Below are 13180 nucleotides of genomic sequence, written 5' to 3'. Positions count from 1 at the left end.
CTGGCCCTGGAGAGGGTCCAGAGGAGGTTCACCAGAATGATCCCGGGAATGAAAGGCTTGATGGAGCGTTTGAGGACTCTGGATCTGAGCGGATGGGTAGAGAGGGATATGGGCCAAATGCGGGCAATTGGGACTTGCTTAGGGGTTTAAAACAAAAAGGGCGGCATGGACAAGTTGGGCCGAAGGGCCTGTTTCCATGCTGCAAATCTCTCTGACTCTATCACTCTCCCTGATGGGAGTTTAGAAGGATGAGGGGGGGATTTTATTGAAACTTACAGGATACTGAGAGGCCCGGATAGAGTGGACACGGGGAAGATGCTTCCATTAGTCGGAGAGACTGAGATCGGAGGGCACAGCCTCAGAGTAAAGGGACGACCCTTTAGAACCGAGATGAGGAGGAATTTCTCCAGCCAGAGGGTGGTGAATCTGTGGAATTCGTTGCCACAGAGGAGGCCGGGTCACTGAGTGTCTTTAAGATGGAGATAGATCAGTTCTTGATTGGTAAGGGGGTCAAAGGTTGAGGGGAAAAGGCGGGCGAATGGGATTGAGAAGCTATCAGCAATGGTGGAGCAGACTCGATGGGCCGAATGGCCTAATTCTGCTTCTATGCCTTATGGTCTTATCCGCCCTTCAGTTCGATCAAGGCCAATCTCCATCTCAACCCCTTAACTCCCCAACCCCTGCCCCCATCCCCTTACCCAACCCCAACCCATCGATCGGGCTTCGGACTGTTTCGAGGGACACCGGCCATGGATGGGGGGGGCGGGGTGGTGAGTTCAATGGCCTCCACCATCTCCCCCCACAACCATCTCCCCCCCACCCCCGCTCCGCTCCCCCTCCCCCTCTCACCTGAACGACTCTGTCCCTGAGCACCGAGACGGTGAGGCCGTAGACACTGACGTGGATGGCTCGGACATAAGACACGGTGGTGCTCCGGCGGCGATGCTCGTTGGCGACGAGGACGGTGAAGGGGGTGCGGCTGGAGTTACAGGTCTTGGCCAGCACGTAGGTGCAGTTCCCTTGGAAGGTGAACTTTCTCTTGTCGAAGGAGGTGTAATGGGGATCCCCGGAGGCAGTGCAGGTGGACGAACCTGTGGAGAGGTCAATGGAGAGCGGGGGAAGAGGGGGGATGGAGGTGGGGAGAAGATGAGTCATTCCCACAATTCCAATCTCTGATGAGTCATTCCCACAATTCCAATCTCTGATGGTCAATGTTAGACCCGGCGCGGAATTCTTTACCTTTGGGGTAACACCCCCGCACTCCGCCCTCGTGGCCACAGTACTCATCTGGAGCACAGCTGGTATCGGTACACTGGACATTGTTGCTGGAGAGACACTTACACACCTGGCTACAGGCCTGGGACCAGATCACCTCACCGGGCTGGAAGCACAGAGAGAGAGAGAGAGAGACTCACGTTAGGACTGCTCCGCACAGGACAAATCAGAAAGGTCCATTGGACACGGATAAGGCCCATTGCCAGAAAGAAAGAGCCTGCATTCATATAGCACCTCCCCCCCTACCTCAGTACATCTTCGTGTAAAGATCTTGGGACAGAAAGGGTTACACATTCAGCCAGCGATTTTTAGATTGAGAACGGCACTGCTTGGTCAACATGTATCCTTAATCATTCTCTATCTCTCGCAGACTCCCTCTGCTGGTACATGTGTGTGTTTGAGAGCAAAGTGCACAACCCAATTTTCACTACGCTACACTTTACAGCCAATGAAAGACCTTCGAAGTGTAGTCACTGCCGGAATGGAGGAAACAGCAGAGCCAATTTGTGCACAGTAAGATCCCAAAAAGCAAAGCAAATTAATAAGGGGTTTAGTGATTGGTTGGGGGTTCAATATGTGAGGGGGTCACCAGGGAGAATCCCCCCCCTAACTCTTTAAAATGAGTTAGAATCCACCCGGGATGTCACTTAGTGCCTTGTTTTAATGTCCCCTATGAAACTCAGTGCCACCGACAGTGCAGCACTCCCTCGGTACTGCACTGGAGGATCAGCCCAGATTTTGTGCTCATGCCTCTGGTTTAGTCTTGAATCCACAGGGTTCCAGCACGGTGACGGGAATGTTGCCCCACCCGGCGACAGCGAAGAATGTGGAAAAAAAAATCCAAGTTAAAACAAAAATCAAAAACAACTTCAGGTTTCTGGGTGTCCAGATCACCAACAACCTGTCCTGGTCCCCCCCATGCCGACACTATAGTTAAGAAAGCCCCACCAACGCCTCTACTTTCTCAGAAGACTAAGGAAATTTGCCATGCCAGCTACGACTCTCACCAACTTTTACAGATGCACCATGGAAAGCATTCTTTCTGGTTGTATCACAGCTTGGTCTGGGCTCCTGATCTGCCCAAGACCGCAAGCAACTACAAAAGGTCGTGAATGTAGCCCAATCCATCACGCAAACCCAGCCTCCCATCCATTGACTCTGTCTACGCTTCCCGCTGCCTCGGGGAAAAGCAGCCAGCATAATCAAGGACCCCCTCGCACCCCGGACATTCTCTCTTCCACCTTCTTCCAGCGGGAAAAAGATACAAAAGTCTGAGGTCACGCACCAACCGACTCAAGAACAGCTACTTCCCTGCTGCTGTCAGACTTTTGAATGGATCTACCTCGCATTAAGTTGATCTTTCTCTACACCCTAGCTGTGACTGTAACACTACATTCTGCACCCTCTCCTTTCCTTCTCTATGAACGGTATGCTTTGTCTGTATAGCGCGCAAGAAACAATACTTTTCACTGTATCCCAATACATGTGACAATAATAATTCAAATCTAGTCTAGTCATAGAGTCATTGAGTTTAAAGCATGGAAACAGGCCCTTCGGCCCAACTTGTCCATGCCGCCCATTTTTTACCATGATGTTAGTCCCATTTGCCCGCATTTGGCCCATATCCCTCTATACCCATCGTACCCATGTAACTGTCTAAATGCTTTTCAAAGGATAAAATTGTACCCGCCTCTACTACTACCTCTGGCAGCTCGTTCCAGACACTCACCACCCTCTGGACCCTTTTGTATCTCTCCCCTCTCACCTTAAACCTGTGCCCTCTAGTTTTAGACTCCCCTACCTTTGGGAAAAGGTATTGACTATCTAGCTGATCTGTGCCCCTCATTATTTTATAGACATCTATAAGATCACCCCTCAGCCTCCTACACTCCAGGGAAAAAATTCCCAGTCTATCCAGCCTCTCCTTATAACTCAATCCATCAAAACCCGGTAGAATCCTAGTACATCTTTTCTGCGCTCCTTCTAGTTTAATAATATCCTTTCTATAATTGGGTGACCAGATCTGTACACAGTCAAACCAAATAAAGTCAAATCACATCAAATCAAATCAAAATGGGCGGCACGGTAGCACAGTGGTTAGCACTGTTGCTTCACAGCTCCAGGGTCCCGGGTTCGATTCCCGGCTCGGGTCACTGTCTGTGTGGAGTTTGCACATTCTCCTCGTGTCTGCGTGGGTTTCCTCCGGGTGCTCCGGTTTCCTCCCACAGTCCAAAGATGTGCGGGTTAGGGTGCATTGGCCAGGTTAAAAATTGCCGCTTAGAGTCCTGGGATGTGTAGGTTAGCGGGTAAATATGTGGGGGTAAGGCCTGGGTGGGATTGTGGTCGGTGCAGACTCGATGGGCCGAATGGCCTCCTTCTGCACTGTAGGGTTTCTATGATTTCTATGAAATCAACTCAAATCAACGCAAATCAAATCAAATCATCTCAAATCAAATCAAATTTCAGGGTTAGATTCTCGGAGAGGGAAGAGATTCAGGCGATGGGGGTGAAGGCCAGAGGGGGGGTGAGGTTTAATCCATGGATGGGAAAGGGTTTGACATGATCGGAATTTCACAATGTTCTGGATCTCCCAGTCGCCCCGTCCCCGCGTTACCTGATAGTTGGAGCCGTTGTACACGCAGCCGCACTGGTCCCTGGAGACGCACCGGGACCCACTCTGCACAAAGCCCGGGTCGCACCGACAGCCCTCCGCGCAGGGCAGGTCACAGGGCAGAGGTCGGGGGTCGAGGCAGGTGGCCGGGCATGCCGAGGCACAGGGTTGGTAGTGACTGTTGGATGGGCACTCGAGGGCTGCGGGGGGGAAGAGAAAACAAAACAAGCGTCACTCTGTGGACGGAGAAAGAACGGCTACAAGAATAATTTAACAACAATAATGGCAAGAGTGGCTTCAAAATGGCCGTCCCGGCTGAGAGCTATGCATGCTGGGATTTCTGCAGGCCAGTTACCTGGAACTTCTCAGAGGACACAAGGTGTTGGGTTGAACAACTTGTCCTTGGCAGGGAGGAGGAGTTCCTTAAAGACCTTTGGAGCCAGTGTTCCTTATCTGGGGATCGGAATGTGAACAAGATGCACTCAAGGGGGTCTCGAGATGATGAGGTCTGGACTGACCAATGCCACCACCCCGGCTGCATTCGATGGGCCTCATCGAACGATGCAATTGGGGTTTACGATCGATTTGTCGGATGGGTGACAGAGAATGTTCCGGAAGCGGGTGGAGAATTGCGGGTAAAGAGCCGCGATAACTCGAAGAGACCAACCATCGCGGCAAACAAGACCTGTGCCCTGAGGGATGCTTCAGAGGAGAAGGAGATAGATTCGACATCGAGGACATTTCTTGGCCGAGGTTTCCCTAAACTTGGCCCTATCTATTTACAGTTACACAGTTAAAGTTGATGTTCAGTTGAAGTTAAAGTGCTGTTTAAGAGTTAAAGTTCAGTAAAGAGTTAATGAGTTGCAACTGTTTATGTTTGAGTTGGTGCTCGAAGTGTTAAGTAAAGGAATTGTAGAACTGCTGTCCTTGTTTTCTGAAGCTGGAATGCTCGGAAGTGTTTAAATTAAAAGCTGGAGAACAAACTCGGAGTGGGGAAGGGGTAGCACGGCTCAGAAAGGGGGATGGTTTTTAGTGGTCCGGTTCTCGCCCGCTCGCTCCCCCCCCCGGTACTCACGGCAGAAGGTTTGGTTCCTCCAGGGTAGGATGGTGATGTTGTGTTGCTGGCAGGCGGTGATGTAGGTCTCGATGGCCTCACACAGCTGTGGCCTGGCCCCGTCCAGCTCACACATGTCGTACACACAGTCCCTGAAGAAGGCCTGGAGGAAAGGGGCAGACACAACACGGGGAGGGTCACGTGTTTGCGTGTGTGTGCGTGCGCGCGCGTTTGCGTTTTCTCCCCCGGAAAGCGGCAGGAACGAGAGAACCTGTCCATCTCTGTCTTAAATACACTCAATGACCCGGTCTCCGCAGCCCTCTGTGGCAACAGATTCCACAGATTCACCCACACTCTGGCTCCTGCTCTGCCCAAGACCGCAAGGAACTCCAAAGGGTCGTGAATGTAGCCCAATCCATCACGCAAACCCAGCCTCCCGTCCATTGACTCTGTCTACACTTCCCGCTGCTTCGGGGAAAAGCAGCCGGCAGAATCAAGGACCCCCACGCACCCCGGACATTCTCTCTTCCACCTTCTTCCGTCGGGAAAAAGATACAAAAGTCTGAGGTCACGTACCAACCGACTCAAGAACAGCTTCTTCCCTGCTGCTGTCAGACTTTTGAATGAACCGACCTCGCATTAAGTTGATCTTTCTCTACACCCTAGCTATGACTGTAACACTACATTCTGCACTCTCTCCTTTCCTTCTCTATGAACGGTATGCTCTGTCTGTATAGCGTGCAAGAAACAATACTTTTCACTCTACCCAGTACATGTGACAATAATAAATCAAATCCTTCTCCCCTATGTACTCTATGAACGGTATGCTTTGTCTGTATAGCGCGCAAGAAACAATACTTTTCACTGTATCCCAATACATGTGACAATAATAAATCAAATTAGGGGCAGCACGGTGGCACAGTGGGTTAGCACTGCTGCCTCACAGCGCCAGGGACCCGGGTTCGATCCAGCCTCGGGTCACTGTCTGTGTGGAGTCTGCACATTCTCCCCGTGTCTGCGTGGGTTTCCTCCGGGTGCTCCGGTTTCCTCCCACAGTCCGAAAGATGTGCAGGTTTGGTGGATCGGCCTTGCTAAATTGCCCCTGAGTGTCGGGGGATTAGCAGGGTAAATATGTGGGGTTGCGGGGTTAGGGTCTGGGTGGGATTGTGGTCAGTGCAGGCTCGATGGGCCGAATGGCCTCCTTCTGCACTGTAGGGATCCCAGGATGAAATCGAATCAAACTGACCAACTGGGGAGGGATGGAGTCCCGGTCAGAATTAGGCCTTGGCACTAGGCCGTACGTACCATGGGGTCAATTTGGTAGTGGCAGGAGGAGAAAGGTCCGTATTGGTCCAGCAATATCCCACAGTAGGAGGCTCCTTCGTACGTCTCCCGCTTGTCTTCGGGGCACTGGGGAGTCACCTCGGTGTCCGTCACGGTGCAGCTGTCCAGAGAGAACGGGGAAGATTATTTACACAGCGAATGACACAAAAGGGGCAGCAGAGACATAGTCCATTCGGCCCCTCTGCTCCATGCTGGTCCACTCTAGCCTCCTCTAAACCTACATCATCTCACTCCCATCCCCATATCATTCTCTACCTTTCTCCCTCATCTGTTGATCCAGTTCCCCCCATCTTCAATCTGTCATTCTCCCCCAATCCCCATGGGAGCGAGTCCCGCATTCTCCCCACTCCCCATGGGAGTGAGTCTCACATTCTCCCCACTCCCCGTGGGAGCGAGTCCCACATTCTCCCCCAATCCCCATGGGAGCGAGTCCCACATTCTCCCCACTCCCCGTGGGAGCGAGTCCCACATTCTCCCCACTCCCCGTGGGAGAGCGTCCCACATTGTCCCCACTCCCCATGGAAGTGAGTCTCACATTCTCCCCACTCCCCGTGGGAGCGAGACCCACATTCTCCCCCAATCCCCGTGGGAGCGAGTCCCACATTCTCCCCACTCCCCGTGGGAGCGAGTCCCACATTTTCCCCCACTCCCCGTGGGAGCGAGTCCCACATTCTCCCCCACTCCCTGTGGGAGCGAGTCCCACATTCTCCCCACTCCCTGTGGGAGTGAGTCCCACATTCTCCCCACTCCCTGTGGGAGCGAGTCCCACATTCTCCCCACTCCCCGTGGGAGCGAGTCTCACATTCTCCCCTCTCCCCGTGGGAGCGAGTCCCACATTCTCCCCACTCCCCGTGGGAGCGAGTCCCACATTCTCCCCCACTCCCCATGGGAGCGACACCCACATTCTCCCCACTCCCCGTGGGAGCGAGTCCCACATTTTCCCCCACTCCCCGTGGGAGCGAGTCCCACATTCTCCCCCACTCCCCGTGGGAGCGAGTCCCACATTTTCCCCCACTCCCCGTGGGAGCGAGTCCCACATTTTCCCCCACTCCCCATGGGAGCGAGTCCCACATTTTCCCCCACTCCCCATGGGAGCAAGTCCCACATTCTCTCCCACTCCCCGTGGGAGCGAGTCCCACATTCTCCCCCACACCCCGTGGGAGCGAGTCCCACATTCTCCCCACTCCCCATGGGAGCGAGTCCCACATTTTCCCCCACTCCCCATGGGAGCAAGTCCCACATTCTCTCCCACTCCCCGTGGGAGCGAGTCCCACATTCTCTCCCACTCCCCGTGGGAGTGAGTCCCACATTCTCCCCCACTCCCCCTGGGAGTGAGTCCCACATTCTCCCCTCTCCCCATGGGAGCGAGTCCCACATTCTCTCCCACTCCCCTCCATGGGGGGATCCAGAATGAATAAAAAACAATCCAAGGTATTGTCCAATGGAACGGTGCAAAGATACAAAAACAAGACAGACGCCATTCTGCCGCGTGGTTAACGAGACCCTGTGAATCTTCCGCTCGATCGTCATGGTGAGGGGCCCGTAGATACGGGGACAAGAGTCATCGTGTTCCCTCCCCATCCCCTCCCCCTCCTCTTCCCCCTCCCTCTTCCCGGATCATCCCACTTACTTCTCATCCACGTTCCAGCTGTTCCCAAAGTTGAGGACTCCGTGCACGATCTGTCCCTCCGGAGTCCGGAAGTCGTCGCCGGGGATTCCATCGTAGTCGCCGCACAGGCCGCAGGTCTGGCCGGCGTAGCTGGGGACAGAGAGAGAGAGAGAGAGAGAGACGAGGGGTGAGTGACGCTCAAGAAGGTCGGCAAACTCCCCCCCACCGACCCCCACTCCCTCCTCCCACCACCCCCCCACCGTCCCACCCGAGAGAGAGAATCTGGTGAACCGGTGCGGCAACAATAATCTCTCCCTCAGTGTCAACAAAACGAAGGAGATTGTCATCGACTTCAGGAAGCGTAAAGGAGAACATGCCCCTGTCGACATCAACGGGGATGAAGTAGAAAGGGTCGAGAGCTTCAGGTTTCTGGGTGTCCAGATCACCAACAACCTGTCCTGGTCCCCCCCATGCCGACACTATAGTTAAGAAAGCCCCACCAACACCTCTACTTTCTCAGGAGACTAAGGAAATTTGGGATGTCAGCTACGACTCTCACAAACCTTTACAGATGCCCCATAGAAAGCATTCTTTCTGGTTGTATCACAGCTTGGTATGGGGCTCCTGCTCTGCCCAAGACCGCAAGGAACTACAAAAGGTCGTGAATGTAGCCCAATCCATCACGCAAACCCGGCCTCCCATCCATTGACTCTGTCTACACTTCCCGCTGCCTCGGGGAAAAGCAGCCGGCATAATCAAGGACCCCCCACACACCCCGGACATTCTCTCTTCCACCTTCTTCCGTCGGGAAAAAGATACAAAAGTCTGAGGTCACGTACCGACCGACTCAAGAACAGCTTCTTCCCTGCTGCCGTCAGACTTTTGAATGGACCTACCTCGCATTAAGTTGATCTTTCTCTACACCCTAGCTATGACTGTAACACTACATTCTACACCCTCTCCTTTCCTTCTCTATGAACGGTATGCTTTGTCTGTATAGCGCGCAAGAAACAATACTTTTCACTGTATCCCAATACATGTGACAATAATAAATAAAATTTAAAAAGAAATCAAGTTAAATCACAAAGAAATCAAATGAAATCAAAGAGAAATCACATCAAATCAGTTCAAGATAGCAAACAAACCAAATCAAAAAAGGACATAAAATCAAATCAGATCAAAAAGATATCAAATCAAAATCAAATTAAATCAAATCAAATCAGAAAAAAATCTCGTCCAATCAAATCAAATCACAAAAGAAATCAAATCAAATAAACGCGACCCGCGCCGGTGCGGGACACGGGGAGGCCGCGGGATGTACTCACTCGCTGGGGACCGTCACGTCAGCGTGGTGTCTGCCGTCGTACCGAGCGACCAGGCCAAAGTCGGTTCGTACCGCCATGTGTCTGCCCGAGGGTCCCACGACCAATCCGGGGTGGGGGCTGATGGGGGCGGTGATGGGTTTTCCATTCACCTGAACACAACAGACAGTTGGATAGAATTCTCCACTTGAACCTTCGACTGGGAACAGACTCTCACCCGGGGCTGGGGCATCCGAGCGAGGGGAGGCCATTCAGCCCCTCCAGCACTGCTGGCCCTGGAGAGGGTCCAGAGGAGGTTCACCAGAATGATCCCGGGAATGAAAGGCTTGATGGAGCGTTTGAGGACTCTGGATCTGAGCGGATGGGTAGAGAGGGATATGGGCCAAATGCGGGCAATTGGGACTTGCTTACGGGTTTAAAACAAAAAGGGCGGCATGGACAAGTTGGGCCGAAGGGCCTGTTTCCATGCTGCAAATCTCTCTGACTCTATCACTCTCCCTGATGGGAGTTTAGAAGGATGAGGGGGGGATTTTATTGAAACTTACAGGATACTGAGAGGCCCGGATAGAGTGGACACGGGGAAGATGCTTCCATTAGTCGGAGAGACTGGGATCCGAGGGCACAGCCTCAGAGTAAAGGGACGACCCTTTAGAACCGAGATGAGGAGGAATTTCTCCAGCCAGAGGGTGGTGAATCTGTGGAATTCGTTGCCACAGAGGAGGCCGGGTCATTGAGTGTCTTTAAGATGGAGATAGATCAGTTCTTGATTGGTAAGGGGGTCAAAGGTTGAGGGGAAAAGGCGGGCGAATGGGATTGAGAAGCTATCAGCAATGGTGGAGCAGACTCGATGGGCCGAATGGCCTAATTCTGCTTCTATGCCTTATGGTCTTATCCGCCCTTCAGTTCGATCAAGGCCAATCTCCATCTCAACCCCTTAACTCCCCAACCCCTGCCCCCATCCCCTTACCCAACCCCAACCCATCGATCGGGCTTCGGACTGTTTCGAGGGACACCGGCCATGGATGGGGGGGGCGGGGTGGTGAGTTCAATGGCCTCCACCATCTCCCCCCACAACCATCTCCCCCCCACCCCCGCTCCGCTCCCCCTCCCCCTCTCACCTGAACGACTCTGTCCCTGAGCACCGAGACGGTGAGGCCGTAGACACTGACGTGGATGGCTCGGACATAAGACACGGTGGTGCTCCGGCGGCGATGCTCGTTGGCGACGAGGACGGTGAAGGGGGTGCGGCTGGAGTTACAGGTCTTGGCCAGCACGTAGGTGCAGTTCCCTTGGAAGGTGAACTTTCTCTTGTCGAAGGAGGTGTAATGGGGATCCCCGGAGGCAGTGCAGGTGGACGAACCTGTGGAGAGGTCAATGGAGAGCGGGGGAAGAGGGGGGATGGAGGTGGGGAGAAGATGAGTCATTCCCACAATTCCAATCTCTGATGAGTCATTCCCACAATTCCAATCTCTGATGGTCAATGTTAAACCCGGCGCGGAATTCTTTACCTTTGGGGTAACACCCCCGCACTCCGCCCTCGTGGCCACAGTACTCGTCTGGAGCACAGCTGGTATCGGTACACTGGACATTGTTGCTGGAGAGACACTTACACACCTGGCTACAGGCCTGGGACCAGATCACCTCACCGGGCTGGAAGCACAGAGAGAGAGAGAGAGAGAGAGACTCACGTTAGGACTGCTCCGCACAGGACAAGTCAGAAAGGTCCATTGGACACGGATAAGGCCCATTGCCAGAAAGAAAGAGTCTGCATTCATATAGCGCCTCACCCCCCACCCCACCTCAGTACATCTTCGTGTAAAGATCTTGGGACAGAAAGGGTGACACATTCAGCCAACGATTTTTAGATTTAGAACGGCACTGCTTGGTCAACATGTATCCTTAATCATTCTCTATCTCTCGCAGACTCCCTCTGCTGGTACATGTGTGTGTTTGAGGGCAAAATGCACAACCCAATTTTCACTACGCTACACTTTACAGCCAATGAAAGACCTTCGAATTGGAGTCACTGCCGGAATGGAGGAAACAGCAGAGCCAATTTGTGCACAGTAAGATCCCAAAAAGCAAAACAAGTTAATAAGGGGTTTAGCGATTGGTTGGGGGTTCAATATGTGAGGGGGTCACCAGGGAGAATCCCCCCTAACTCTTCAAAATGAGTCAGAATCCACCCGGGATGTCACTTAGTGCCTTGTTTTAATGTCCCCTATGAAACTCAGTGCCACCGACAGTGCAGCACTCCCTCGGTACTGCACTGGAGGGTCAGCCCAGATTTTGTGCTCATGCCTCTGGTTTAGTCTTGAATCCACAGGGTTCCGGCACGGTGACGGGAATGTTGCCCCACCCGGCGACAGCGAAGAATGTGGAAAAAAAAATCCAAGTTAAAACAAAAATCAAAAACAACTTCAGGTTTCTGGGTGTCCAGATCACCAACAACCTGTCCTGGTCCCCCCCACGCCGACACTATAGTTAAGAAAGCCCCACCAACGCCTCTACTGTCTCAGAAGACTAAGGAAATTTGCCATGCCAGCTACGACTCTCACCAACTTTTACAGATGCCCCATGGAAAGCATTCTTTCTGGTTGTATCACAGCTTGGTCTGGGCTCCTGCTCTGCCCAAGACCGCAAGGAACTACAAAAGGTCGTGAATGTAGCCCAATCCATCACGCAAACCCAGCCTCCCATCCATTGACTCTGTCTACACTTCCCGCTGCCTCGGGGAAAAGCAGCCAGCATAATAAAGGACCCCCTCGCACCCCGGACATTCTCTCTTCCACCTTCTTCCAGCGGGAAAAAGATACAAAAGTCTGAGGTCACGTACCAACCGACTCAAGAACAGCTACTTCCCTGCTGCTGTCAGACTTTTGAATGGGCCTACCTCGCATTAAGTTGATCTTTCTCTACACCCTAGCTCTGACTGTAACACTACATTCTGCACCCTCTCCTTTCCTTCTCTATGAACGGTATGCTTTGTCTGTATAGCGCGCAAGAAACAATACTTTTCACTGTATGCCAATACATGTGACAATAATAATTCAAATCTAGTCTAGTCATAGAGTCATTGAGTTTAAAGCATGGAAACAGGCCCTTCGGCCCAACTTGTCCATGCCGCCCATTTTTTACCATGATGTTAGTCCCATTTGCCCGCATTTGGCCCATATCCCTCTATACCCATCGTACCCATGTAACTGTCTAAATGCTTTTCAAAGGATAAAATTGTACCCGCCTCTACTACTACCTCTGGCAGCTCGTTCCAGACACTCACCACCCTCTGGACCCTTTTGTATCTCTCCCCTCTCACCTTAAACCTGTGCCCTCTAGTTTTAGACTCCCCTACCTTTGGGAAAAGGTATTGACTATCTAGCTGATCTGTGCCCCTCATTATTTTATAGACATCTATAAGATCACCCCTCAGCCTCCTACACTCCAGGGAAAAAATTCCCAGTCTATCCAGCCTCTCCTTATAACTCAATCCATCAAAACCCGGTAGAATCCTAGTACATCTTTTCTGCGCTCCTTCTAGTTTAATAATATCCTTTCTATAATTGGGTGACCAGATCTGTACACAGTCAAACCAAATAAAGTCAAATCACATCAAATCAAATCAAAATGGGCGGCACGGTAGCACAGTGGTTAGCACTGTTGCTATGGATGGGGGCAAGGCAGTGGACGTGGTATATATGGATTTTAGTAAGGCGTTTGATAAGGTTCACCATGGTAGGCTTCTGCAGAAAATGCAGATGTATGGGATTGGGGGTGATCTAGGAAATTGGATCAGGAATTGGCTAGCGGATAGGAAACAGAGGGTGGTGGTTGATAGTAAATATTCATCATGGAGTGCGGTTACAAGTGGTGTACCTCAGGGATCTGTTTTGGGGCCACTGCTGTTTGTAATATTTATTAATGATCTGGATGAGGGTATAGTTGGGTGGATTAGCAAATTTGCTGAT

At 52.2% G+C, this 13180-nt stretch overlaps 1 protein-coding gene across 1 annotated transcript in view; it reads right to left on the bottom strand.

Annotated features, from left to right (window-relative positions):
• The window catches only part of LOC144487293 (IgGFc-binding protein-like), a gene marked incomplete at its 3' end in the record, with an annotated part of 192889 nt that overhangs the window by 64056 nt on the left and 115653 nt on the right, over positions 1-13180 (bottom strand). The window contains exons 67-75 of the mRNA XM_078205374.1: positions 10724-10865; positions 10334-10575; positions 9219-9367; positions 7915-8043; positions 6246-6384; positions 4962-5103; positions 3890-4086; positions 1240-1381; positions 850-1091 (exon numbers count right to left, since the gene is read on the bottom strand). Of these exons, the coding sequence (XP_078061500.1) occupies positions 850-1091; positions 1240-1381; positions 3890-4086; positions 4962-5103; positions 6246-6384; positions 7915-8043; positions 9219-9367; positions 10334-10575; positions 10724-10865 (1524 nt within the window). The remainder of the gene's footprint in view (positions 1-849; positions 1092-1239; positions 1382-3889; positions 4087-4961; positions 5104-6245; positions 6385-7914; positions 8044-9218; positions 9368-10333; positions 10576-10723; positions 10866-13180) is intronic.

Source organism: Mustelus asterias, unplaced genomic scaffold (assembly GCF_964213995.1).
Source record: "Mustelus asterias unplaced genomic scaffold, sMusAst1.hap1.1 HAP1_SCAFFOLD_707, whole genome shotgun sequence".
In the NCBI taxonomy this organism is placed as follows: domain Eukaryota; kingdom Metazoa; phylum Chordata; class Chondrichthyes; order Carcharhiniformes; family Triakidae; genus Mustelus; species Mustelus asterias.
This window is presented reverse-complemented; position numbering and strand designations above follow the sequence as displayed.